The sequence below is a fragment of the Lissotriton helveticus genome, chromosome 5_1 (genome assembly GCF_964261635.1).
Source record: "Lissotriton helveticus chromosome 5_1, aLisHel1.1, whole genome shotgun sequence".
Lineage (NCBI taxonomy): Eukaryota > Metazoa > Chordata > Amphibia > Caudata > Salamandridae > Lissotriton > Lissotriton helveticus.
The window spans coordinates 1,073,332,821-1,073,358,983 of record NC_136065.1 but is presented as its reverse complement, the minus strand read 5'-3'; the positions used below and the strand labels follow the sequence as shown (position 1 = coordinate 1,073,358,983).

Genomic DNA, 26,163 nt, shown 5'->3' with positions numbered 1-26,163 from the left:
GGGCTACCTTACTGTGATTTGTAGGTATTAAAAAGCCTGCCAAAAGGTTTATCTCGCCAGTTCGAAGTGGCGCTTTTGAACTGCACACCTGGGCTGCAATTTTAAATCTGAGAAATTTATTACAGTGCGACTTTAGCAAAAGGCACAACGAGTGCTTCAGCCCACTGGTAGCATTTAGTTTATTGGCCTTAGGTGCCTGTCGTACTTTATAATAGGGACTTATAAGCAAATTAGAGGTATGGCAATTTTACCATGATTAAAATGGAGAACACAAGCAAGTTACGACTGGTTACTAGGCAGAAAGTGCAAAGTCATGTAACCAACAAAAAACTGGTTTAAGCTACAGAAGGAAAGAAACATTTTCAATGCTATAGGTCTCGCATTTGTGAGTGCTTATGCTAATGGCATTGTAAATGACAATGCCTTTTATTTATGTGTTTTGAAAGCAACACGTATATAAAAGGCCTTGTTGTTTTTAATGCAAGGAGCTCAAACTCTCACAAATGCGAGACCACTTTAATGGTGGCCACGCCCCCTTTTTTTTTTAGACGCGGCTTGTGTACTTAGGTTACAGTGAGCAGCGTCTAAAGAAGGGGGCGTGGCCAACATTAAAGTGAAAGTGCGTATGGGACGCTTTCACCCAACGTGAAACAAATTAATTAATTTCAAAAGCTTCAGTATCGCGGCCACTAAAATGAAAGCGTCCCGTGCTGGCATTAAATAAATAAATAAGCGCAGCCACTAAAGTGAATGCAGCCACACTGTAAATTAAATAGTGAAATAAGTGCTGTAGCGAAAGTGAAAGCGGACCACCCCATAAATTAAACAATTAAATAAGAGTGGCCGGTATAGTTAAAGCGGACCGCGTTGTAATTTAAATAAATACATTACTAATAATATAAAAGCTAGCAGCGTGCTGCGATGTTGTGGGTGGAATAGGGGAAGATCATTAAAGGAAATAGTGCTCACCAAATTATAAACAACACAAGTAAAAAATCCAGTTGTTATGGGAGGTTACAAATGCAGACAAGCGGTACCAAGGATGGACTATTAAGGCTATTCACAAAGGAAAAGCAATGATTTCGCAAGAGCAGTAACAGGAGCCAATTGAAAAGATGGGCGTGAAATAGGCGGAGCTTCTAGCCCATACCTCAATACAGCATGCCTCACAGAGCAGCGCATACGCTGCCCAGGCTGAACCTAAAAATCTGAGGTAATACAACACAAAAAATGGTAATTTTCAACAGAGGTTTTCTGCTCTAACTTTCACAGAAAGATATAGTACCCCAGCATTCACTAAAAAGATGTGCTCCTTGAACATCACTAAGACTGAATACTTCTTGCCTCGATATATAGATTCAAGATTTACTGCAAAAATCACTTAACGCAGCAGACCCAAGTGCTGAAATGAGCTGCACTGTGGATTAACACATTCAATGCTACAGGAGATTTTTCTGCTGCGCTGGACCTTCTTTTTTCCCATTGTTCATGACAAGGTCAGCTCGTCATAAGCACAGCTCCAGTGGACCTGCATGACGAGCTGACCTTGTCATTAGCATAGAAGAGGTTAAGTGGATCGCCTCCATGGTGAAAGTGGGCTGCACCACTGATGGGAGTGAGCGACAGCCTACTTTAAAAATTATGGGGCACAGCATTTTTAGGTCGAGGCTACCGGCGCACTGCGTAAGCAGTGGGCGGAGCCGAAGATTTTATGTTGTGTAGTATGGGGGCTTGAACCCGCCCCTCTTCTCCATTGGCTGGCCTCGTAAATGCTGGCCAGCCATTGGAGGAGAGGGACGTCACTCGGTTCTAGCCCCGGCTTGAGCAGATTCAGGGACATTTTTCTCTCTTTTTTTAAGCCCCGCCCCTTTTCTAGTGGTGGGCGTTACACCCTCCCCCTCGCCGAGGTCCCAGTCCGACCTAAACAGGCCCCTCAATCTAAAAAATTATGGGCGTTTCTCCGAGCCATTTGTGAATGACCTCGGAGAAACATGGTGGTGTGGAGCGCTCCTCTCTTGCCTTACGAGATCGTAAGGCAAGAGAGGAGCGCTCCACACCACCATGTTTCTCTGAGGTCATTCACAAATGGCTCGGAGAAACGCCCGTCATTTTCGGGGGGGGGGGGGCTTGCGTAACTCCGCCGTGAAACTTTACAGGAAACTCTCCATGCTGAAGTTGTTTCCTTGCTCTCTAACTTGTTCCAAGGTCCAGTTAAAACGGGAGAGTTCGATGTCGCCAGGTGGTCCCTCCTCCAAACATCAAACACCCAGCGGCTGATTGGCTGCCTACGTCACGATCCGAGAGCCTGCGCGAGGGAGATTTTTTTTTTTTAATGAGCATGTCTCAGCAGCAGCAACATGTACGGAACTGGAGTGATGGATTCTCAGAAGTCATAACACTTGATGCACAGACATCCCTTCATGGCACGCAGCCTGCCAACCACTAGACTACAAACGTCACTGCGCATTTAAAGCATCGAGTGCCACACGGCGATCACTCCGTTCACACAGGCGACCATAGTCTGAGGAGCTCACACAGTCAGTAAACATTCTCTTATAGCAACTTGTACCGGTGAAACACTCCATTTACCTCAGCATCGCCGGAGGAGGGGTATTTTCGCGAAGAAGACCACAACAGAAACACAAACACCATGGCTACTTTAAGATGTAGAAAGTTTCACGACCGCGACGCCCCTGAAACACCCAGTCTGACTCACTGCCATATAGAGTGGAAGAAAAACGCGCTTGTCGCAGACCAAGAAAGAGCTGAAAAAAATAAAAAGTTGCCGTTAAATCAGTAGAGGCATCTCTCGCCTCTTGAGACTGAATTAGCATTGCGACATGACAGTAGGAGAGACGGTGACGTTTACACGTGTTCCGTTTTAGAAAAGGAAAGTTAGCATGACCGGTGGAAATTTGTAGGAGCCTCCGGGGCATAACTTACCGTCCGAGTTGACGGTGTCATAGGGGTCCCGGGATCCCTGGCCTGTGTCTCTGTAGTCCACCCAGCACAGCCCCTCCAGGCTGTCATACTCCGCCTGCTTGTCCTCCACCGGCACCACTGTGAAGTGGAGCATCTTGCTGGCGGCTTTGCCGGTAACTTTGCTTGAAAACCGCCCTCTTTCTGCGAAGCGGAGGAGACACAATCCTTCCCTTGCCTAGCATTCCAGTATCATTGGATCACTTCATAGCCTGGGCAGGCCGTCGCTGTACAGGAAGTGCACAGAGCACCTAGCACCTTCACCCAGGCAGCAGCAGAACTTTTGCTGTTCTAAGTCGAAAAGAGACAGTAACCCGAGCTACTCCGAGGGGAGAAAACACGCTGTAGCAGCCACTTCACCCATGTGTGCCACAGCCTCATGCCCTCTCCCGCTGCTCTGTTGTTCCTTCTGTCCACCTCTCTGAATAAAACAATAACAAATACGGCCTACTGTAGAAGCAACCCACCCAGAAATGAAGCAGCAAAGGAGCGAAAATTCACGTAAGTTTAAAAATTGTTCCGTATGAGCGGGAGGTAACGCCGAGGGAGATGTTACTTTAAATCTGGGCGCCTGGTTTACTGAATTATGTAACTGCGTGGCTTATGTAACTTTACAAGCAATCGTTCCTCACTGGCAGGCTAGGGGGAAGGCCGGGGACTGGACATTTTACTTTCTAACGCGTCCTTTTTTCCCCCCACTGGTTATTGCGATCCCCACTTCCTCTAAACCCGGAAGCGGACGTCTGAGATGAGGCCCTTTGAGATCAGGAAGAGGTCACGTGACCGGTCAAGGCAATGTCAGGTCACGCGAGACTCACCAATACCTGTTTTTTTCCGACCTTTCAATAAAGTCAAAATATCCTGTTCGCCCCTTTGTGTACTCTTTGCCAATGCTTGGTCACAAGCAAGTAAAGCTCTCCTGTTATTGGGTGACTAGTGCTAAGTTTTTAGTAGCAGCTGTAGGGCACAAACTTTTGCTACGAATCGGGCTTTTTGAAATAAGCCAGTAACAAGATGATTTTGGAACTAACGTTGCCCAAAAAATTTCAACAAGCGACTGACTAAATTATTTTAAAAAGTGGGATGAAAGGAGCTCACTATCGCTTACCAGAAGCGTGGATGACAACACGGGGGCTGTCTTTTCTAAAGGGCGGGTAGTTTTTCTAACCAATCGTAGGATACATGGACACTAAGACTTTCCTTTTACTTTACAGTCTCCTGTCAATCATAATAAAACGAGCTTTCCGATTATATCCTCTTAGCTTCATTTACTGAAGTTGGTTAGAGTCTGCAGAAAGGCAAAACCAATTGGATTTTTCAGCAAGTTCGGAATCCGGGAGGTAAGACTCATATTTGGGAATCTCCCGCCTGATTTGGGAGTGCTGGGATGTGCTGTTTTTGGTCGACAGCTGTTTGCCGGTATTGCAGCACCCCTGGCGATTGAGGTTATCTGACGTTTCTTTGATCTTGAGTACGAGCAGTAGGCAGAACCTAAAATGTGAGCATTATAACTACAAGAGTGCGGATGTAGCAGAGAACACAGCCGGAAGAAAAGTGGTGTATACCCAGAGCGTACTTGGGTGTTAAGCGCATTATTGTTATTTAAGCAATGGTTGTGGCATCCGAATGATTTGGTTTTTTTTTAGAAAAAGAGTCAGTTTTACAGAAGTGAAAATTATTTTGTAACTTTTGTATTTCTTTTGCAAGCGTTGCTGCAGTCGGGGTTTTACGGTGTTGGCAGTGTGTTACGACCGGGCATCATCAAGCGGTGGCGAGGGGGAAGATAGTGTCATGGTGCTGCATTAAAACTGTTATGCTTTAAACGCTCCATGATTTGACCTGTCTGGTTGGTGATATTTTAAAAGAAAGTGTGTATTTGGCATTATCTAAGTTAGTATCTCGTTTTACGTATTAATACAGATTGGTTTTTTCTCTGTAGTTTCAAGTTTTCAGTTCGGGGGTGGGGGGTGGTGGGGGATCTGTGCTTGTTCTCCTGCCCCCTGGCTGTGCTTGTTCTCCTGGCCCCTGGCTGCGCTTGCTCTCCTGCCCCCTAGCTGTGCTTGCTGTGTGTGTATGTGGCTCTGGGTGTGTATGTGGCTCTGGGTGTGTGTGTGGCTCTGGGTGTGTGTGTGTGGCTCTGGGTGTGTGTGTGTGGCTCTGGGTGTGTGTGTGTGGCTCTGTGTGTGTGGCTCTGTGTGTGTGTGTGTGGGCTCTGTGTGTGTGTGTGGGCTCTGTGTGTGTGTGGGTTCTGTGTGTGTGGGGGCTCTGTGTGTGGGGGGCTCTGTGTGTATGGGGGCTCTGTGTGAGTGGGGGCTCTGTGTGTGTGGGGGCTCTGTGTGTCTGTGTGTAAATGTAAATGTAAATGTAGGTGTACTTATATAGCGCAAACCTGTCACCCAAAGGGCATCCTGGCGCTTACTTAGGGAACCCGTCCTGGTATTCCCCTGTGAGAAACCCCGGCAGGGTGTCCACAAGGTGAAAGCCAGGCATCCCGCAGCGAGGGGCCGTAGTGGAGATTAAGCAAGCTATTGCCCAGAGTTGCAGAGTGTGACCCCGTGATTCGAGTAGGCACCGGAGCGAGAATTGTCGAGACCGTGGAATTTTTGAGCCCGAGACCCGCCGAGGCGGGGAATCGAACCCTGGTCCACGGTCGATCTCAGCTTCCGGGTCTGCCGCCTCTAACCACTGAGCCACGCTGGGCTCTGTGTGGGGGGGGGCTCTGTGTGTGTGTGGGCTCTGTGTGTGTGGGGGGGCTCTGTGTGTGTGGGGGGCTCTGTGTGTGTGGGCTCTGTGTGTGTGTGGGCGGCTCTGTGTGTGTGGGGGGCTCTGTGTGTGGGGGGGCTCTGTGTGTGTGGGGGGGCTCTGTGTGTGTGTGGCTCTGCATGTGTGTGTGGGGCTCAGCGTGTGTGTGTGGGGCTCTGTGTTTGTGTGTGGGCTCTGTGTGTGTGGGGGGGCTCTGTGTGTGTGGGGGGGCTCTGTGTGTGTGGGGGGCTCTGTGTATGTGTGGGCTCTGTGTGTGGGGGGCTCTGTGTGTGTGGGGGGGCTCTGTTTGTGTGTGTGGGGGGGCTCTGTGTGTGGGGGGCTCTGTGTGGGTGTGGCTCTGTGTGTGGGGCTCTGTGTGTGGGGCTCTGTGTGTGTGGGGCTGTGTGTGTGTGTGTGGGGGGCTCTGTGTGTGTGTGTGAGGCTCTACGTGTGTGAGTGGGGCTCTGCGTGTGTGTGTGGGGCTCTGTGTGTGGGGCTCTGTGTGTGGGGGGGGCTCTGTGTGTGTGTGTGAGGCTCTGTGTGTGTGAGGCTCTGTGTGTGTGTGGGGCTCTGCATGTGTGTGTGGGGCTCTGCGTGTGTGTGTGTGGGGGGCTCTGCGTGTGTGTGTGGGGCTCTGAGCGTGTGTGTGGGGCTCTGAGCGTGTGTGTGGGGCTCTGCGTGTGTGTGGGGGGCTCTGCGTGTGTGTGGGGGGGCTCTGTGTGTGCGGGGGCTCTGTGTGTGTGGCTCTGTGTGTGTGGGGCTCTGTGTGTCTGGGGGGCTCTGTGTGTGTGTGCGGGGCTCTGTGTGTGTGTGTTTGGCTCTGTGTGTGTGTGTGGCTCTGTGTGTGTGTGTGTGGCTCTGTGTGTGTGTGTGTGGCTCTGTGTGTGTGTGTGGCTCTGTGTGTGTGGCTCTGTGTGTTTGGCTCTCTGTGTGTGGCTCTGTGTGTGTGTGTGTGTGTGGCTCTGTGTGTGTGGCTGGCTTTGTGTGGATAGATTTTTTTGTAGGTGGCTCTATGTGTGGATAGCTTTTTTTGTAGGTGGCTCTATGTGTGGATAGCTTTTTTTGTAGGTGGCTCTATGTGTGGATAGCTTTTTTGTAGGTGGCTCTATGTGTGGGTGGCTCTGTCTGTGTGAGGGTGGCTGTGTGAGGGTGGCTCTGTGTAGGTGGCTCTATGTGAATGACTGTGTGGGTGGCTCTGTGTGGGTGGCTCTGTATGTGTATGTGGGTGGCTTTGTGTGGGTGGCTCTGTGTGGGTGTAAATGCAATAGGTCATGCATTTGCGAGCAAATAAGCTATTGGCATTGTAAATGACAATGCCATTTATTTAACGATTAAGCTATTGGCAATGTAAATGACAATGCCATTTATTTATGATTTTAAAAAAAAAATGTCATGAGCAATGCCAATAGCTCTACCTTTAATAATGCAGAGACCATTGCATTGTAAATGCTTGTTTTTAAACAAATGGAAAAAGCTGAGATATTGTCGGTGCCAGAGAACAAGAAAAAGCATAGAACAATGCATAAGAGAATACTTCCAGATAAACTCGCAGCCAGAAACAGATCCCGCCTTAGTATGGGACGCGTTTAAGGCCATATTAAGGGGTACGCTGATAGGTATCAGGGCTCGTATGAATAAAGAATTAAACTCCGAACTGGATTCTTTAGAAAAAACAATCAAGCAGCTAGAGATGCAACACTCCCGCGATCTGAACAATAAAGCTACCATCGACCGCTTGACTAACTTGAAATATAAATACAACGCCATTCTTAGTAAACGGGCAGGAGTTTGGATTAATAAATTCAAAGCCTTAAGGCTATGTGAGGGTAACAAAGCAGGGAATCTCCTTGCTTCCTATCTTAAACACAAAAGGAAGCAATTCCATATAACATCTATTAGTGACCAGTCCAATACCACCAAAACCAAACAGAAAGACATTCTCCGCACATTCCAGTCCTTTTATGAGGACCTTTATAAAAATAATAACCAATTCAACATTGAGGAATGTAATAATTATCTAAACTCAATTCAACTCCCACGTTTATCCGACCCTGACAAAGCCAAACTAGGGGCCCCACTGACTATAGGAGAAATTTCTACCGCCATTAAAACACTGAAGAACAATAAAGCTCCGGGGCCTGACGGCTTCACAGCCAATTTTTATAAGACCTTTGAGGAACAACTTAACCCACGACTCCTCAAATTGTTCCAATCCTTTTCACTATCAAACAGAATCACCCCCACGATGAGTGAAGCAACAATAATAGTGATACCTAAAGATGGGAAGGTCCCTTTACTTCCTAAGAATTATAGGCCAATATCCCTCATAAATTTGGATTGCAAGATTTACGCGAAAGCTCTAGCGTGCAGACTAAACGCCGTTTTACCATCCTTAATCAATAACTCACAGGTGGGGTTCCTGAAACAACGCCTATCTAATGACAACACGAGACTCCTATGCCATGTGCTGGAGAAGTCGAAAATCTCAAATGCCCCAGCAGTAGCAATCACCCTACACGCGGAAAAGGCGTTTGATAGGGTGTCGTGGCCCTTTCTCCGTCAATGTATGCACATATTCAACATGGGTGATGCTTTTATTGATATGGTCATGTCATTATACGCCTCCCCTTCGGCTAGGATTGCCATTAACAGTTCGCTATCAGATCCATTCCATCTTGAACAAGGAACTAGACAGGGTTGCCCCTTATCTCCCGCTCTATTCCTTCTGGCGTTGGAACCTCTCCTCCGCGACATACAACAGAACATAGATATTAGTGGCATCACCTTTGGCGATAAAAGTGTAAAAATCGCTGCTTACGCAGACGATATTCTGATAGTCACTGAGAATCCTGATACCTCTATAGCCGCACTGATGAACTCTATAGAATCCTACTCTAAACATTCAGGCTACAAACTGAATCGTGATAAATCTGAAGTAAAACCCCTCAACATATTCACTAATAAGGAATCTTTAGGCGCATCAGGTTTAGTCTGGCAAAACAACTACATCAAATATTTAGGTATAGAATTTGGAAGCTCCATTATAGAGACCATACAGCATAATGAAGGACTCACTCTTGAAAATATAAAAACTCACCTAGACGGCTGGTCACCCCGCTTCATCACTTGGTGGGGCAGACTAGAGACGATCAGGATGATGATCACACCGCAAGTAAATTACCTAATCACCATGCTCCCCCTGATGTTGTCCCAAGAGTTTCATAATAGATTAGATAAAATTATTAACAATTTCATCTGGAAAGGAAAAAAAGCACGGATCAGCCTGCAAAAACTGAGATTAGATAAATCCATTGGCGGAGTCAATCTTCCAGACTTTAAGAGATATCAAATAGCCTTTTTAGCGAAACAAGGATCCTATTAGCTGTCCCCCCAGTGGACTGCTCACCGGTGTGGCTAGACATCGAAAAAGCGCTCCTTGAAGGCATTCCTCCCATCTCGATCCTTTCAATGAAGGCGAATCAGCTCCCCTGTTCTAAACCCATATTTACCAACACCAAAATAGCTTTACTCAGAGTAGATAAACTGCTAGACACGTCGATAAGAAAATCTAGATGGGAAGCGATTTGGAGAAACCCCTCAATCACTTACAAAGGTAAACCACTATTCAATCCAGCCTGGATTAAGAAGGGAATTATTTTCCCCCACCAACTCTACGATAAAGGCTACCCTCTACCCTTTACAAAAATCCAATCGAACTTTGGGATCGATAATTCCGACTTTTACATATTCCTTAACGTTAAAGCAGCCATTACAAAAGCGGGATTGACATCCAAACAACCAGCTCTTCCAACACTCCTCTCCTCCCTTAATAAAATTGGTCACCAGGTCAAGGCTATACAAATTACTGAGCCCGCAGTCAACCACATTAAATACCAAAACAACGCAGTTCTGGTCGTCAATCGCTTCCCTCTCCATTTCAGAGCTGGAGTGGTCCATGGCGTGGAGATCTTGCATGAGCCATAACATAAGCCCTACATTATCACAAGCCAAGTTCTGGCTCATGCATAAAGTCTTCTGGACGCCGGCTCGACTATACGCACACAAACTCAGCCCTGACACATTCTGCTGGAACTTCAAACGTGCAGGAGATCTAGACCACCTCATCCTCCAATGCGACTGCGTCTCAACCTTTTGGGATAGGGTATTTGACTTCATTCACAAAGTATTTAATATCACACCTGCCAAAGAACTTCCCTATCTTGTTTTCGGCTTTACGAGGGAAACCCAAATCCCTGAAATAGACAGGGCCCTCCTAGACCTCCTCCTCACGGCGGCTGTGAAAGTCGTCCTAAACAATTGGAAAGATACCAAAAAGGCAAGTTATGCCTGCTGGTTAAACTGGGTGATTAACCTCCGAGGTGCTGACAACATCACTCTACAAAACAACCCAGGGCGACCCTCACAAAGGAAACTTTGGAACTCACTGGATATCTACTTTAAAACCCATAAACCTCCGTGAGCCATCATGCTCCTTACACTTTACCACAGCTTCCGGGTGCCGATCATGCTTTACCATAGCTTAAATAGCTCATTACCCATAACCTGAACTGCTATGCCGCATCGTGGTGCCCCATCTTACCTCTATCCTTTGCTCTCTCTTTTCTACTCTCTTCTTCTTCCTCCTATCTAGTTCTATCCTCTTTCCCCTTCCTATTGATCTCTATCCTCTTAGGAGCCCATCCCAGAAAGGCTTCATGGTTGAATGTCACATTACCCTCGAGATCGTCCCGAACGACATGAACACCATCGGGGGACATAATGCCTTTCTATGCTAAATTCACATCATATGCTCTTTATTTGAATGTTGTATAGTTACATGCACTGGTTATATGTACATAGCAACTTCTGATGTGTATGTTATAAAACCCTGAAATTTCCAATAAAAACTTTTGAAATGGAAAAGAGGCATGGATAGAGAAAACATTAGGTAAAGAGGTGAGAAATAGATTTAATGACAGGGGAAACTACATAGATGTGGTGTGCCAAGAAAGGAGAAGAAAAAGACTGATACAGTAACAAGGGAAAAGATGAAGAGGGAGAAAGGGAAAAAGACAAGGGGGAAAAGAGGAATATGATCGGGAGAGTTGGAAAAGAATGAGAAAGATATTTAAAGATAGGAGAATAATTACGAAGAGGACAGGATCAGTTGAGACGCCACCCTCACGGTGCAGTGGGTGACGCCAGTGGGAGAAGCGCCCATCTCCCAGTGGCAATGGATGGCAAACTCCTACCAAAAGTTTTGGGAACCGACGCTTTTATTATTTATTTTTTTAACACAAATTATGAAATGCTCATCCACAACGTGAACTCATCCAGACACCTAGAGGCTAGTCAGTCATTTCACAATATGCACTACGCTAAAGTCACATGTTGCTTGAAAAATCATTACAGAAACAGCTGGAAATACCAAATGATCTAACAGAATGCAACATAAAGTAAAACGTAAAGTATAAATCGGGACTGCGTCGCTGGCATGGATTCCTAAAAAGTGTCTCCTCCAGTCACTGTTGAGAAATCGTTGTGCGTTTTAGCCTGTAAAGTGGGCATGAATTTAAAGTTAAAATTCTGGTCCATCGTCATTTTACGTTCGATAGGGGCTCGTTTCAAAGTTGACCTACAGATCCGGGTCACTTGGTAGGCAGTTTTAAAGCAAAACCAGTCATTAGCTCTCTATGAATTTCTTGGCGTGCTTGTTCAATAGTACATTTACATTAGCATGCACTTCTGGATGAGCCCTGGGAGTTTAACGGCTGAATTGTGGGAAGAGTTTCGGTGAAACTGAAAACACGGTAAATGCTGTCTTAAACAATACCACAAACCCCATGGGAAACCTCAATGGGGAATTGAGGAGGTGGGAAAACATCCAAATAACATTCCAAAGCCCGGGAAGACTTTATATGCCGTTTTCCCAACTCTACCCGCAAGCGTCGTTTATCAACACTTGTTGCTCAAGTTTCGGGAGGCGGGGCGTTCCTACCTGACGGACACGCGCTCTTCCTGTTGAGTCTAGCAGTGCCCGGAAGAGGGAGGAGCCGTGCTCGCACACCTAGACCTGTCCTCCCGATCGGACCCGGAAGTTGGCGCCGTCGTGAGCGCGCTTCGGTTTCGGCCACTCGAGCACACTCCCCTCTGTGGCCGAGGCTTGGCCCGCGGCTCTTTTGCGCTGGTGCCGCGTTCACAGTATTACTTTCCCGAACCTGCCACTCCTGTACATTGGGCCCGCGCGGAGGACGGCACCTGTAGGGCGTCGGTGCCCGCAAGACTTCCGCCATGGATTCTTCGCTTGGGCCTCCAGCCGTTCTTTGCCTACTTCTATTAAGTTTTTCCGGTAAGTTAAGGATAGAGTGCTTCCGCGATCATCCTGGAAGGAAGCACGGGGCGACAATGTCTTCGAGGTCACCGGCTTCCCGGTCCCGCGATTTGATTGGGGTTACTTTTAGTGGTACTTGGGAGGAGAAGGCATTAGTGTGGGGTGTACATGGTGGCGATTGCTCCACTTTTATTTGTGATTCAGGAATTCGCCTTCATTTGAATTTGAATGAAAACCACGTTTGTCAAGGCGCGTGAATGGAATTAAATTTGAATATGGGAAGCCTTTCTGAAAGTGCTTGTGGTACTGCTGAGATTTTACTAATATTGCATTCTGTATTTGGTAGTTGTGTAGCGGTATGCCCATATCCATTATCCTTAAGTCACGAGTTGGACGATTTTATTTAGTTCACTTCTCTATGACTGAAAGACTTTTTATACCCATGAAACACATTTGAAAGGACCCGGTTCTCATGACGCATTAAGGTAGCTTGTTAAATATATTCTGATTTGAAGGTATCTGATTTCTAGTCGATGTCAACGCTGTGAGTTGTAATTTGTCTTGGTACTAACGCCTGAAAGCACATTTAAACTTTAAATAATATGATTAGAAATGTAATATGCAAAATTATTCGTTAAAAAAAAGTTTATGAAAGTGTGTGGTAGTCTGTGAGTTAGCGCCTTACAGAGAGAAGTCCCCATAGCTACAATTCTACTGCTGATCGTGATTAGAACATTATTTAGTCATAATTACATTTCAATAACATGAGTCAGCCGTGCTCCTGTTGGACGATAAGAGGCTTTTTGTTATTGTTGCAGAAGTGTAGCCAATGAGTCAACTCAGTTTTTTGTGAAGTTCTGTGGTCAGAGTTGCAGAGGCAGCGTTTCGTGTGCCCATTAGACTGAGACTCGCATCTCTCTGGCCAAAACCTGGTTGAGTTTTGGGACGAAGGATATGGTTGTCTTTTTCCGTTGGAAATTTGTTTGCATTTTATGCTGCATCGTCTAGGCCTCCGGATGGTTGGAACGCTTGTTCTCAGGACACAGGCAATCCAGAGTTCCTGGGCCACAAATTAAGATGGCTCAGCGACTTAAAGTTCACCAGTGTTATCTACACAATGGAAGCATAAAGAATTTGAATCCGTCAGGGCAGGTATAAGAGTCGGTGAACTAAGTTGCAGTAAATTGCGTAATAATAAAGTGTTATTTCCAGCATTTAGAAACGGCTTGAGTGTGCTGACGAGCGTCATATAATACCAAGTTTTTATTATGTGAGGTGCAACTTAAGTTATACAGAGGTCGGGAGTGGCGGTCTGGTGGATGCGAGACCCTAGCGGACCTCTACCCGAACGACACCTTTGTGTCCTTTGAAGGTGCCAGGGAGTCCTTTGAGCTGAGTGAAGGACAATACCTCCATTATGATAGTCTCCAGGATGTGGCCAAGATCACGTGGCCCCAGTTACCGGAGGCGCCTCCGCTCACTGCTACCCTAGACATCATCGTGTCCTGTGGGAGAGGTAGACGCCTGATCTCCCTCCTTTATTCCGCTATGCGCCGGGATTCAGCCCCCCGTCTGCTCCGGCCTGGGTGGCCTGGGAAACAGACCTGGGTGTAGAGTTGGAGCCTGCCCAAAGAAAGCGGATTGGGCTGTTGACCCACAAGGTCTCCCGCAATGCACGCTTTAAACTTATTCACTTTAATTTTGTCCACCGCACATACATGACGCTGGTCTCCCTTCATCGCATCTCGGCAGATAGGCGCCACAATTGTCCTAGGCGTGGAGTGCGACTGGCGGGCTTCCTTCACCTGGCATGGGAATGTCCTCTTATCCAGGACTTTTGGCGCAAGGTGGTGAGGTATATTGCCCAGGCTACGCGACTCAGGCTTCAACTGGACCCGCTCCAATGTCTGCTTGCACTGGTGCCCAAACCTAAAAATAAGAGATTATCTTATAAGTTCCTGCAACTCCTACTGGTCTTGGCTAGGAGACGAGTGGCTATCACTTGGATGGGTCAAAGGGCGCCCGAGATTTCCCTATGGTTGAGAGACGCGAGGGAATGGGCTCTGGCCGAAGAGACCCATATGCAGCGTACCCGCAGAGATGAAAAGTTGCAGGATGACCTACTGGCTTGGAGGATGCTGTGCATGGAGGGCCTGGCGGAGGATGACTCAGATGCCACTAGTGCTGAGTTGTTTTCTTCTGATGCTTCGGGGTCTCAAGCTGGAGGGGAGAGTGGTGAAGGGGAGGGCCGTGGGACCGTGTAGGTGTCCTCTGTTGCCACGTTACAGTACCCTAAATATGTATGTATGAATATAGCCCAGATTCTCATGGGTCTATGTAGTCTTGACATTGACTAGGCCTCCGCTGGCCCTCACCCAAATATCCTACTCTATTGGATCAGTACTAGAGATGCCATTCTAGGGGTCAGTTGTTGTTGTTGGACTGTTGTGTTATGTAGTCCTGCTGTGTTAAAAAATGGCGAAGGCGTTGATACGTCTCTTATCTTTGGAGCGCGGATGCAGATTTCTCCTTTGTTAGACATGCCCTGATCCTGCGCCGCCCAGCCTCCGGGATGTGGGCCATACATGGCTGTGTAGTGTCTTTGGAACTGCATACGCTTGTTGCTTGTATGTCAATAGTGCTCATGTCACTATGCTTTGTGCCCCGCTTTTTCTGAGACTTCGCTACAATAAACACATGTTTTAAAAAAAAAGTTATACAGAGTTACCATTTTTGAGACCTGTGTGTGTAGCTGTTGCTCTTGGTTTGACTCATTTAGAATATAATTTCTAGAATGTCTGAATCACTGATGCGTTGCATTCTGTAATTTCCAATAAACCCTGTAGTCCTTTGTCGACTTAAGTTGCACCTCTAGGTACGTGACTTACAACCTTTGGGTGTATTATTGCTTTTGGATCTTGACCAAACTGATTTACGCTTGGGTTTGACCATGTGTGAGAACAGTAAACAAAAAATATTAAATATTGCCTAGGGTGGTTAAGTAGCTTAGATAATTGAAAGCATCTCATCCATCGCTTTCTTTGTTTCTTGTACTCCAATGTCTATAAACTGAAGCGCCGCGTGTATGCTCGGTGAGTCACGTGATGATGAATGTATCCTAGCTGGGTTGCATTTTTTTACATGCATGCAGATACACGTAAAGACCGCGATTCTGAGTCAGTGGATGCTTGTGTATTGTTTTCAGTTTCTAGCTGCACACCATTCAGGACCTTATTTGTTCGCATTGTATCTTCTTGAAACAGGGGGGGGGGGGTTCTCGGCCAGTGAAGTGCATCCTCACTGTCAAATACCTGCGGCGATGTAGTGGCATTCCTACAGTTATCACTGTTGGAATGTCACCGAATACTACTTGCAGATGTGGTTATATTGAAAGTAGAATTCCCTTACTTGAAGAGTCATTCCCTTACTTGAAGAGTCAGTTTTGTTTTGTGAAGTCGCTAGAATTAGAAAGTGCCCTCCAATGAGGTTTTGGCTGTATCTGCACAATAAGATGATATACCCCCAGAAAACCTACAAGTGTATACCCAACTAACACAAAGGGCATGACAGACATCGGAATACTGTGCCACAGCAGCCCATAGCTGTCTGCCTTTTGATTATTAAAGGTAAGGAGACCTACGTATTTAATGTGTGGTCTGGTTGGTGTTGCTGGTTTCACATTTAAGTGAGCATGCTGTGTCACAGACCTTACTTCTGACCAGGAGGGCTATCCTCCAGCCCCTACTGGGACACTAATCAAATGTCCCTGCTTTTTAACTGCTATGTTCAGAATAACGACTTTCTCTGATTGTTTTCAAAACCTAGGATCTTTTATACAGACAAACAAAAATGAGGTATTGATTCCAAACAAACAAGTTGTAGTTTTAAGGGTTCTTTCAAATGAAGCATTCCATGACAATTACCTTAACGACGTGGGGTCAAAATATTAAATAGAGAGTGGGGACATACAGACGTTACTCTTGTTCACACACGGTTAAATGAATGATTGATCTGTTCTGAATTACTGTACTCCAGTTTGTAGCATTCATGCTTTTGATCAGTCTTATGAAAGGTTCAGAGTGTCGAATATTTAGATGCTTATTTTAAGAGTCTTTTCTGAAGCAAGACTACATCACCTTTGATGTCTCAATAAAAAAGCTACATCATTTGTTTCTCTTCAGTCTTATGACCTGACGAAAGGAGCATTGTGGATTTAATACTTTCGAACATGTAACTAAAGAGCAAGCACTCTGAAACATGCACTCAGTCATTTTATGGTATTTGTAACTACGGGGCAGACAGTGGGAGCTAACCATAAATACTTGATAGGCTACTAAGACAACGCAAAAAACGTTGCCCCCTTCTCCTCTAGGAGGATTTCCTCTGGCCCTCGCACCCATGTGAAAGTCTCTGGTCATGTGAAAGTTACTAGCCCGTCTGTGGGCTATGCTACAAGGACTGATCTGCATGGAGACTGCTCCAGGACGTCCAAAGAACCGAGGTGGGTGATTTGTCTGCCCCCACCCTAAACTTGGTACTTATGAGTCGGAGAATACAATGGTGTAGCTACAAATCTTAATTCTACATTGAACGAAAAGGTAACAGAAATGGTAGTGCTAATTAGAGCTATCAGTAGAACTCCCTCAGGAAGTGGGAGGAGTTAATTGATTGCCACATGTTTTCCCCGACTGGTATCTATAGAGAAAAGGAATGACAACCAAACTGTTTTCAACAAGTACAAATAAATATGAATCCCTGTTCTTTTCTGTTAGCCCCATGTTTGGGGGTTGTGTCAAGTCCAGGATATACATCCTCACCCACCTAGTGTGTCATGCTCATCATAAGGCTCTCCATCTAGCATTGAAAATTTAACTTGTGAAGTGTAAATTCTTTGCATTACCATGTTCTTCTGTATGCGGTCAACCCGAACTGTAAACTGTCCTGGTACTTGCTGTGTCATGCTAGTACCTCCACAGCAAATGAAAAATATCACTGTGTGCCTAAAATGTTTACTCATGTCTCACTTTTCGCATGATTTAAACTCTATATAAAGGTTCCAACAAGAGCATACATGTCTAACAATGCATAATTCTGGCAACATTATGCTGAGTCCCGGCTGGCTATAAAACCTGGAGTGATGCATTATCATGTTTATCAGCAGGGTCAAGCTATTTTTTTTTTAAATAACAAGGCGTCTTCTAGTCGTAAGATCTATTCCAACAAGTGACAAGCTGCGCTCTCTCCCTCCCCTCCAGAAACTGAGATCTTTCAAGCCAGTCATATCCTTCCTCTAAAGTCTAAAGCAAAGGCATCGGATGCAAATAGGGTCACTCCATTTGCATCAGTTTTGAGGGTTTCCCCTGAGTGACCTAATCTCTGGCAGAGGGTTTCATGATTCTTGGCTTGAGCCCACCGCAAGATGATGCTGGACATGTTCAGGGGATCAACCTCGTTGGGGGTTCAGGGGGTGGTTTCACATTCTTGCACATGACGGCCACATCCAAGAAACTGCCAAATATAGGTACTCTGAGGGACCATCTTCCACTCCACTAAATAGTCTAATTACAATGTTGATGGTTACAACTTATAATGTAAGAGACTTAAATAACCCTGCAAAAATGGAATGCCTACTCAGAACTTGCATTGCTAAACACTGATGTGCGTCTTTCACAGGAGACCCCCTGATTCCCTCTGGCCATGCTCGCCGCTGATTCAAAAGCTACCCACCAAATATTTCTCCTCTTTTGGGAAGAGGACAGTAGAGTTTACAATTCTCGCAAGAGGAGGCTGTGGATTTGATTGTTTGGTGCAGCAGCGACTTTGGGAATGCAGAAAGTTTACCTTGCATGCCTTGGTACAGTAGACCTATGGAGATCTAGAAATCCACTATTTAAGGATTATTCCCACTGTTCAGCCATCCTTAAAGGCTACACACAGGTTCACTACGTGTTCCTACATAGACCTACTACCCATGATCCTTGAAGCCAATTAGAGGCTCAAGACCCTTTCTGACCATGGTACACTGTCCTGCATTTTGGAATTACCCACTTTAAAAAGCAGTCAAGGGCGCCCCTGGTGATTTAATGAGGTTTTATGAGACCAGTTGGTAGTCATTAACAAAAGTATTTACGAATTTTAACTCCTAATGAAAATGGTAAAAATAAGTGCTAGCACACTTTACGATGCAATGAATGCAGTCCTTGGAGGGCAGTTCATTGTGGAAGGTACCTGATTCCAGTAGATGAAAGAGGCTTGGACACTACAGTTGATGACACAGTTGAGGGAGGCTGAAGAATCCCATAAACAGTCTCCAAAGAGGTGGAGGTAGGTTGTGGTCCTGCAGGGATCCTGGAAGCCAATAGGGGAAAGTATTTTCTGACAAAACTAGATAGCAATTTCTATGAGCTGGGTAACAAACAAAGTAAGCAATTTGTGTATCTCCTAAGGGTAAGGCAGGTCAAAAGCCTCCTACTTGAGGTCAAAAATCGGAGTGTATATATTCCCACTGAAAGTTTCACAGAATAGTTTTAGAGAAAAGGTTACACATACTTAGGCTGAATCCACTTAGTTAGCACAATTGAATAAATCAGGCTTTATAATAGGCAGGCAGACAACAAAACTCTGGTTGCCGAATTTATTTTTGACAGGGTAGGTTCAAGTTGCTCCCGTCCCTTAAGGAGGATCTTGCAGAGAACCAGAAAGTGTTGGTTTAGGATAAACTGGACTAAATCAGAGGGCCTCAACATTTATAAATAACCGCCCCTATTACAATGGTCTCATTCTACAATCTGATAATGGGGGGGGGGAACTCTGACCGGGACCAGGTAGACTAATCAACGTAAACCGAGGAATACAATAGACACTGAAATTAACAGTTGGCACACTCTTTCCTGGTTCAGGCGTGTCACAGCTATTAAAATGTCTCTTCTAGCCAAGATACTCTATACCTTCCAAAATATGCAACTACGTATAAAAATGGAATAAAGAATGTTATTTATGATGTCTAGATCCTACAGATGGAGTAAAGAAGGCTCTGTAGATGGCAATGCTTGATTGGTGCCAGACATAGAGGTATAAGAGTGTCCAATCTCCTTAACTACAATTTTATGGCTCGCCTTCATTTCTTCGAACATGTGTTAAGAGGAACATTGATGAAATCAGGAGCATGATTGACCCTACTTTGAATGGGAGCTGTGCTCTCCATGGTCCCATAAATACCCAAAATGGACAGAAGGGCTAATTTATATACGTACACATCACAACCTAATCATTAGGGATACGGGATAGAATAGGGGTGAGGCGACGCCTGGCCATGTTCCCCTCCCGTTTATACCCCTATGTGGCAATAAAGAATGCTCTCCAGGCTAAGAGAGGTAGACTTCAATGGTGAGAAGGGGGAGCGGTTGTACAACTTTAAAAGGGGGGCAGGGTATGCTCAGACGTGAGTCCCTTGCTCACTTTGCCACTGGATTCAAGCAAGCCGGGCTGAGGATGGCTGGAATGCCAGAAACCGGTCCTCGGAAGCTTGTTTCCGGTCCAGGGAAGGCATGGCTTGGCAGTTCGGGCTGGACTGTTCCCATGAGGCACAGGGTCAGACTGATTTGCATATAGCCATGTCTGAACTGGGGTGGCAGAGTGGGCTAAAGAACGGTGATGGATCAAACCCAGATCTTTTGACTAGGTGTGAGTGTTTGATTGGTTTAGATGCTCCGTCCATCACCACCCCCTTTTGTACCGCTTTGGCCGCCATAAGTGTGGCAGGGTATGCTCAGACCTGAGTCCCTTGCTCACTTTGCCACTGGATTCAGTCAAACACTCACCCCCAGTCAACTGATCTGGGTTTAATCCATCACCATTCTTTAGCCCACTCAGCCACCCCATTTCAGACATGGCTATATGCAAATCAGTCTGACCCTGTGCCTCATGGGAACAGTCCAGCCCGAACTGCCAAGCAATGTCTTCCATGGACCGGAAACAAGCATCCTGGGACCGGTTTCGGATTCATAATCCTCATCAGCCAGGCTATCTTGTATCCAGTGGCCAAGTGAGCAAGGGACTCACGTCTGAGCATACTCTGCCACACTTGGGGCGAACAAAGCGATGCAAAAGGGGATGATGGACGGAGCGTCCTCAACTGACTTGACCCTGGTAAACTGCACCCATGCCGGGATGGCTGAGGGAGAGAGCTTGCCATCAGGCTAGATAGAGACCTATGGCAAGACATTATAACCAAAGCTATATTGGAAGTAGGGAGACTTTCTTGAAAATATGATCTTGGTGGCTCGCCTACCAAGTTGAAATCTAATTGGATCCCCTGGAGGCACACATGCATCCTTAACACACATTCTTTTGTCTGTCCTGCAGCTACAAACCTTTTTGCATTTGTTTCTAAAAACAATTGAAGGCATAACCGGGTCCCTACTGGTAAGATGCCGTGATTGTTCTGGTGGAGTCACCATCAGAAGAAATGTACCCCTTATATGGGAGAAAAGATAACATTATTGGCTGTGAAACGCAGCATCTCGCCAGAAACTGCCCTGCAAGATACTAAGCAACATTGCCAGTTTCCTTGACAGTTTTGTTCTGCTGTGATATTTATTATTCGTGTATGAAAAGAAAACATTTAAAATATTGTTCATGTCCCACAGAGCAGAGTAGGCTGGGTGAGGAGCTAAAAAAAGAGGCTAATGTCTCGAAGTTTTCGCACCATTGGATGATCGCCCACTTTTGAACCATCTATTGGAAGATGACCTGCTGATATGGCAGTGAGGAAATGTTTACTGATATGTAAGCATGGCCAATTCAGACAAGAAATCTAGTGCAGGTACCAGTTCTGACCGCACAGGATCAAGTGTTTCTCAGACACCATCCAACCCAACTTTACCAGGGTAATCTGTAATGCTTGTCTGTGTGTTCTGCCTCTGGCTTTGGTGATGAATTCTTCAGCTGCTCACAATAAGCCTAAAATCACCCAGCGTCCCCTGTAATACGCCATGGTATTCTACTGTCCTCTGGCACAATGTGATGAGCCGGGCCATCTGTGTTCCGTACAAGAAAGTTCCGAACAACAGGATTCCAGACTTGTAATTTCCTATTCAAAGTGATCATCACAACTTCTTCTTTTTTTTTTTCCTGACATGTCCCATTGATGAATGGTTAACAGTAGAAAAGCATCCCCTTTATTCTGCATCCAGCCCTGGAGAAGCACATCCACTGCCACTACAGCTGGGTCTGGTCACAATTTGTATCACCTGCCTATTTGATGATCCAGCCTGGATGCAAATATATCGGCTGAAAACAATCCCCATGCCTGACAAAGTGTGCTGAAAACTTCTGGATGCAGCTATAATATGGTCCAACCCTGCAGATGTCTACAATGTCAGCTCGTGTTCCTTGACTCAGGTGAGTACTCTGCTGTTACGTTATTCTCCAGGCTGAAGTGCCAACAATCCTTGGCTCTGTTATACAGGACCTTCAATCTGGTGCCACAGAGATGATTTATGGATTGAACTGACAACATATTGCCGTTGTTTAACAGAGCACAGCAGTGACCTTTCTTGGTCCAACATTTTACCGCAGAGGACTCCTCCAGGAGTTTCTTGCAGTTGATATGGAGCATGAGCTTCTTCTCAGGCCTTTCTCTCCTCCCATAGACAAGTCGCCACATCTTGCACACCAGCTGGTTTTGCTGGTATAGGATTCCATTCGAAGGTCTGGAACGGACCGGAAGATGGCTCTCCTGTTCCATGCTTTTAGTTGAGCTAGCCACCTCCTTCTAGGCCTCCCCGAGTAGGTACTACTTCTGAATAGGTGAGGCATTTTCCCAAATGAATGGATTTCAGTCTCTGGAGAGCCCAGTAGTGGAAATGACCTGTGAATATTGCCTGAATAGAGGAATAGGGCAGCCCCACTACTTTTGCATTCTGTCGATGGGTAGTCCTGGGGTTGGCTAGAATTCGTCTCCGTTTCTGGCTAATCACACAATCTTCCTCAATGAGAAACTATGGGGAGACTCTAAGTCAATTGCGAACTCATGAAAAGTTTCTTGTGAGGGCACCACCAGTGACTTCTCATTGATCAGGAGCTCTGTCTATCAAGCAGTAAGATTGCCATGGCTGGGTGTTTGGTCATCCTCCTCGAGCACTGTTTCATCAGTAGAGTGTCATCTAAGTACACTTTAAGTCGGATGCCCTGAGTTCTAAATATTTCTGGCACTGGTTTCAAGAGCCTCGTGAAACTCCACAGGGCCGAGGCTAGGCTGAAAGGGAGTTACTTGAACTCCATTGTCTGTTCCTTGTAGACAAATTGAAGGCATCTGCAATGTGTCTTTTTGAATTGGAATGGAAAGATATGCCTACCGTAGATCCAATCGTTCCATCCAGTCCCCTAGATGGTGTTCGCCCCGACTAAGTAAATACCTTCATTTTGCAGGGGGGCTGGGGTAAACCATCCACTCATTGAATTCCTTGAGTTTTATCAGGAACCACACCCTTTTGTCCTTCTTTACCACCAAAAGGAGTTCCTTGACAAAACTCCTTGGGGTGAGAGTTGATCTGATAACGATCCTTTCCCTTTAATGCCACCACATTTTGGCCTATCAGGAGTGCATCTGCTTCTGAGGACAGTGGCAGAGGTCAGTGAAGTTGTTTGGGGGAGCATAAAGTTGTATGTCAAACACATTCACGGTCTGCAAGATCCATGCATTGTTGATTAGAGGTTGCCAATTCTGTGTAAAGACGTCCACCTGCCCCCTATCTCTACACTGGAAAACCGGTTTGCCCAGCATGACAGGATGTTGGAATATTAGGAAGTCTGACTGCCTTCCTTTGTCATATCTAGGATTTGAATGAGTGTGCCTGCTAAATCCTGTAGTTTGCCCTGGCAGGTCCGGTGAATGCATTTTTTAGAGCCCGTGGCAGAATTTGGTAGCCATCTTGGGGTCCAATATGGTATTATGGCTACTTTGCTCTCCAGAGAGGGCTTTGGACATTCCACTCTGAGATGGTTACAAACTTCCTGCGAAGCTATGTGGGATGCCACTTTGATCACTGGTGAAGGTAAATATTTTTTATATTTTACTGTGGGAATGTCATTTCTGCGCAGCGTGTCCAACATGGACTTGAATACTGGTCAAATTCCCCTTTTAAAGTGCTCTGGGTTAGTGCGAAGCAAGAGATGGCCAGATGTACCTCAACTTGAGTGACTCCGGCGGTCAGCTGTCACAAAGGCTGGGAAGCATGTGGTCAGTCTGCACTTAGAGCGCAGCTGCCACTAGAGGACGCCTATCGCGTGTATGTGCGACCTCACACCTGACAAATTAAGCAGATCAGAGCAAGTAACCAGACTAGCCGGTCTCGCAGTTTGTTTGCTTTAACACTACAAGGAAAAATTCAGCTAAAAGTCATAGCAATCCTAGTGCAGCAAAGCAATACCAGTTGCATAAGAGAGGAAGGAATATATGCACTTAATCTGGTGGCGCTGCGAAGAAAGAGGGAGCACATGAAGTGGGAAGCCTATTTTAGGGATACAATGATGTCAATTGGAGGCAAATGTCCCCCCCCCCCCCCCCCCACCCTGAATATATTCTCTATTCATGGTATTGTTAGAAGGCAGTGAATGTGTTCTACTGATTTAGAGGATCTGAACAACCCCATACAAGACAGTATGAGTTCATGCGCTATATATAAATACCGTGATAACTTAATGTACATCCTTGAGGTCTGTGCTCTACGGATGTATGACGTTACAACGCATGCATTTACATCGCATGCCTTTACAACGCAATTATTACAACGCAGTCCATTACAACGCATAGTGCTTTGGGGCGCTGAATAGTGAATAGTTTAATTTACTTTTCCAACTCCGGTCCCCGTGGACACTAGGGAAGGTTATTGGATAGTAAATTAACCTATTCCCTATCCTAGAGCGCCCCCCAGAGCAATGCGTTGTAATAGTTTGCGTTGTAATGGTTGCGTTGTAAAGGCTCTGCGATGTAAAAGTTGCATTGTAAGTGTTGTTCACCGTGCTCTACCAATCTCCCTTCAGCTTGGCATGCTCTGAGTTGGATGTTCTTCATATTCATATTCTTGTAAAGCACCCATGTGTTGAACTCATCATGGCGATGGCCTGGAACATTTAGTTTACTTTTTTCCGTACCACAAATTCCTCAAAAGCCCATTGTGTTTAACTACTTAATATCTGCACTTGCTTGTTCTTTGGGTCTGCTAATATGCTCAAATGGGGGTAATATGAAAATACTTATGCAGAGCCTGGGCAGTTAGTAAGAACTAGTCATCTGATGTTCGCTTCTTTCAACTAAATAAGTGACTGGCCATCACAGGCCTTACCTGTGTCAGCATTGAAGTCCTTAGACGTCCTTCTATTGATAGACTTTGTCAGTGCCTTTTCCCCTAGACTTGAAGGTTTTGAAATTTCAATTCTCCTTTTGTATGATTCTTGTGAAACTGCCTAGAAGTGTTTGTTAGACTTCTAATTGAGCCTGCTTGGTAAGTAGCCCGCGACATGCCCTCCTTTTTTCAATTTTTTTTATTTGATAACTTTTTGTTAGTATTTACAAAAATACAAGTGCATTTAAATTGTGTGTGCCTCAAAAACAGTGAGTGCACATATAACATGGATGTAGGCATAAATGCTAAACTAAATCTCTTGCCGCATTGTAGACAGGTCAATAAAACCCTGTAAGACTCTCATATCAGTCCTGGAATGTGTCATCCACGTGTCCAAAATCTTTTTATATTTATATATATATATATATATATATATATATATATATATATATATATATTATATACACAATGCAATAAAATATAGTAAATAAATAATACAAGCATCAGAAGGTGAATTTTACAGATCACATTGTGTAATCGCAAACAACCAACCTTGTTTACCCCCACCCCCTCCCCCGACACCACATACACAGCACCCATTGTTTAGGAGACTCAGCACCCCAATGTAGTCCTCCAAACAGCACGTCTGCATTTCCTTTCTTCTTCAAGGAACGTCCTGTCTTCTCCTCCCACTGCTATCTATTAGCTCGAACATGTAGCACTGCAGCCATTTACCGCATACATTGGGAAATTTTCTGGGGCAACCCCTACTGGCTTATGTTGTTTTTTTGGCCATCGTATACATGACCATTCACTGTTTCCACTCATCCCTGGTAGGGCAATCCCGTGACCACCAGTGTCGGGCAATATCTTTTTTTGGCTACAATAATGTCAAGCCACAGAGAAGTAGCTGAGCTTGTTGAAGATCTATGAAGGAAGTGACTCTATTAGAGCCACCGTGTCACTCCCAACCACCTCTCACTCTTCCATACAAATGAAGAGTCGGTCAGACAGTAGGGAATACAAACCAAGTGTATTTTATTCAGGTACACTTGAGCGGAGTCCAGTCTGACCAGACTCCTGGGATTGCTGCAGAGGGACTGACTTAAGCCAACATAAAGAAACAGTATGTACATTTCTGAACCAGGAAAGTCCCGCCCATAATGGAATTCTACTAGCAGATGTAGCTAAAACAAAGAAGTACAGAAAGATTAGTTTCGACTCTGAGGCCGGGCACACTTTATCTCTATGCCAAGGTCGTTTTGTTCGTGTCTACCGCTAGACTAGTGGGAGAGAACCTCTATCAATGGGAAAGGAATGCGTTAATAAGAACAGTGTTTTCATTAGCAGAGCAAGGCCTAGAAACTGAACTTTCCACAGCCTGCCTCTCGATTCATGGAATACGCAGCTGACGACATGATTCAAAATGGCGACTAAACATAAAATGGTGCCACGAATGCTAACTTAACATGAGAACAAAGCCCAAACAAAATAGCAAAACATTTTCATTTCATCAGACCCTCCTTTTAGCATTCGTTAACCCATTTTAGATCGTGAAAGAAAACGGTGTAATATTCTGAGAAGCAAAAGGACATCAACACTCGGAGCAATCCATATACTCCGTATCGGGAAGCAAGGGATGATGTGGAACCAAACATGCCCTCGTCGATCTGCATCATGTCGTGAATGTCCATTTGGAACATGACTGCACCTCTAGTGTCATGAACTGCCATTTTCTGTTTAGGGGTGAGAACATTTATACAA

The 26,163-nt window shown here is 45.5% G+C and overlaps 1 protein-coding gene across 4 annotated transcripts in view; it reads left to right on the top strand.

Annotated features, from left to right (window-relative positions):
- Positions 1–11,750: 11,750 nt before the first annotated feature.
- LSR (lipolysis stimulated lipoprotein receptor) overlaps positions 11,751–26,163 on the top strand; it is a 314,698-nt gene continuing 300,285 nt past the window's right edge. For 2 of the 4 annotated variants that reach the window (XM_078643637.1, XM_078643634.1), the window contains exon 1: positions 11,754–12,070. In XM_078643637.1, the coding sequence (XP_078499763.1) occupies positions 12,013–12,070 (58 nt within the window). In that variant the 5' untranslated portion in view covers positions 11,754–12,012. Of the gene's footprint in view, positions 12,071–26,163 lie in introns of all 4 variants that reach the window. The other 2 variants (XM_078643633.1, XM_078643635.1) reach the window with 2 other exon arrangements.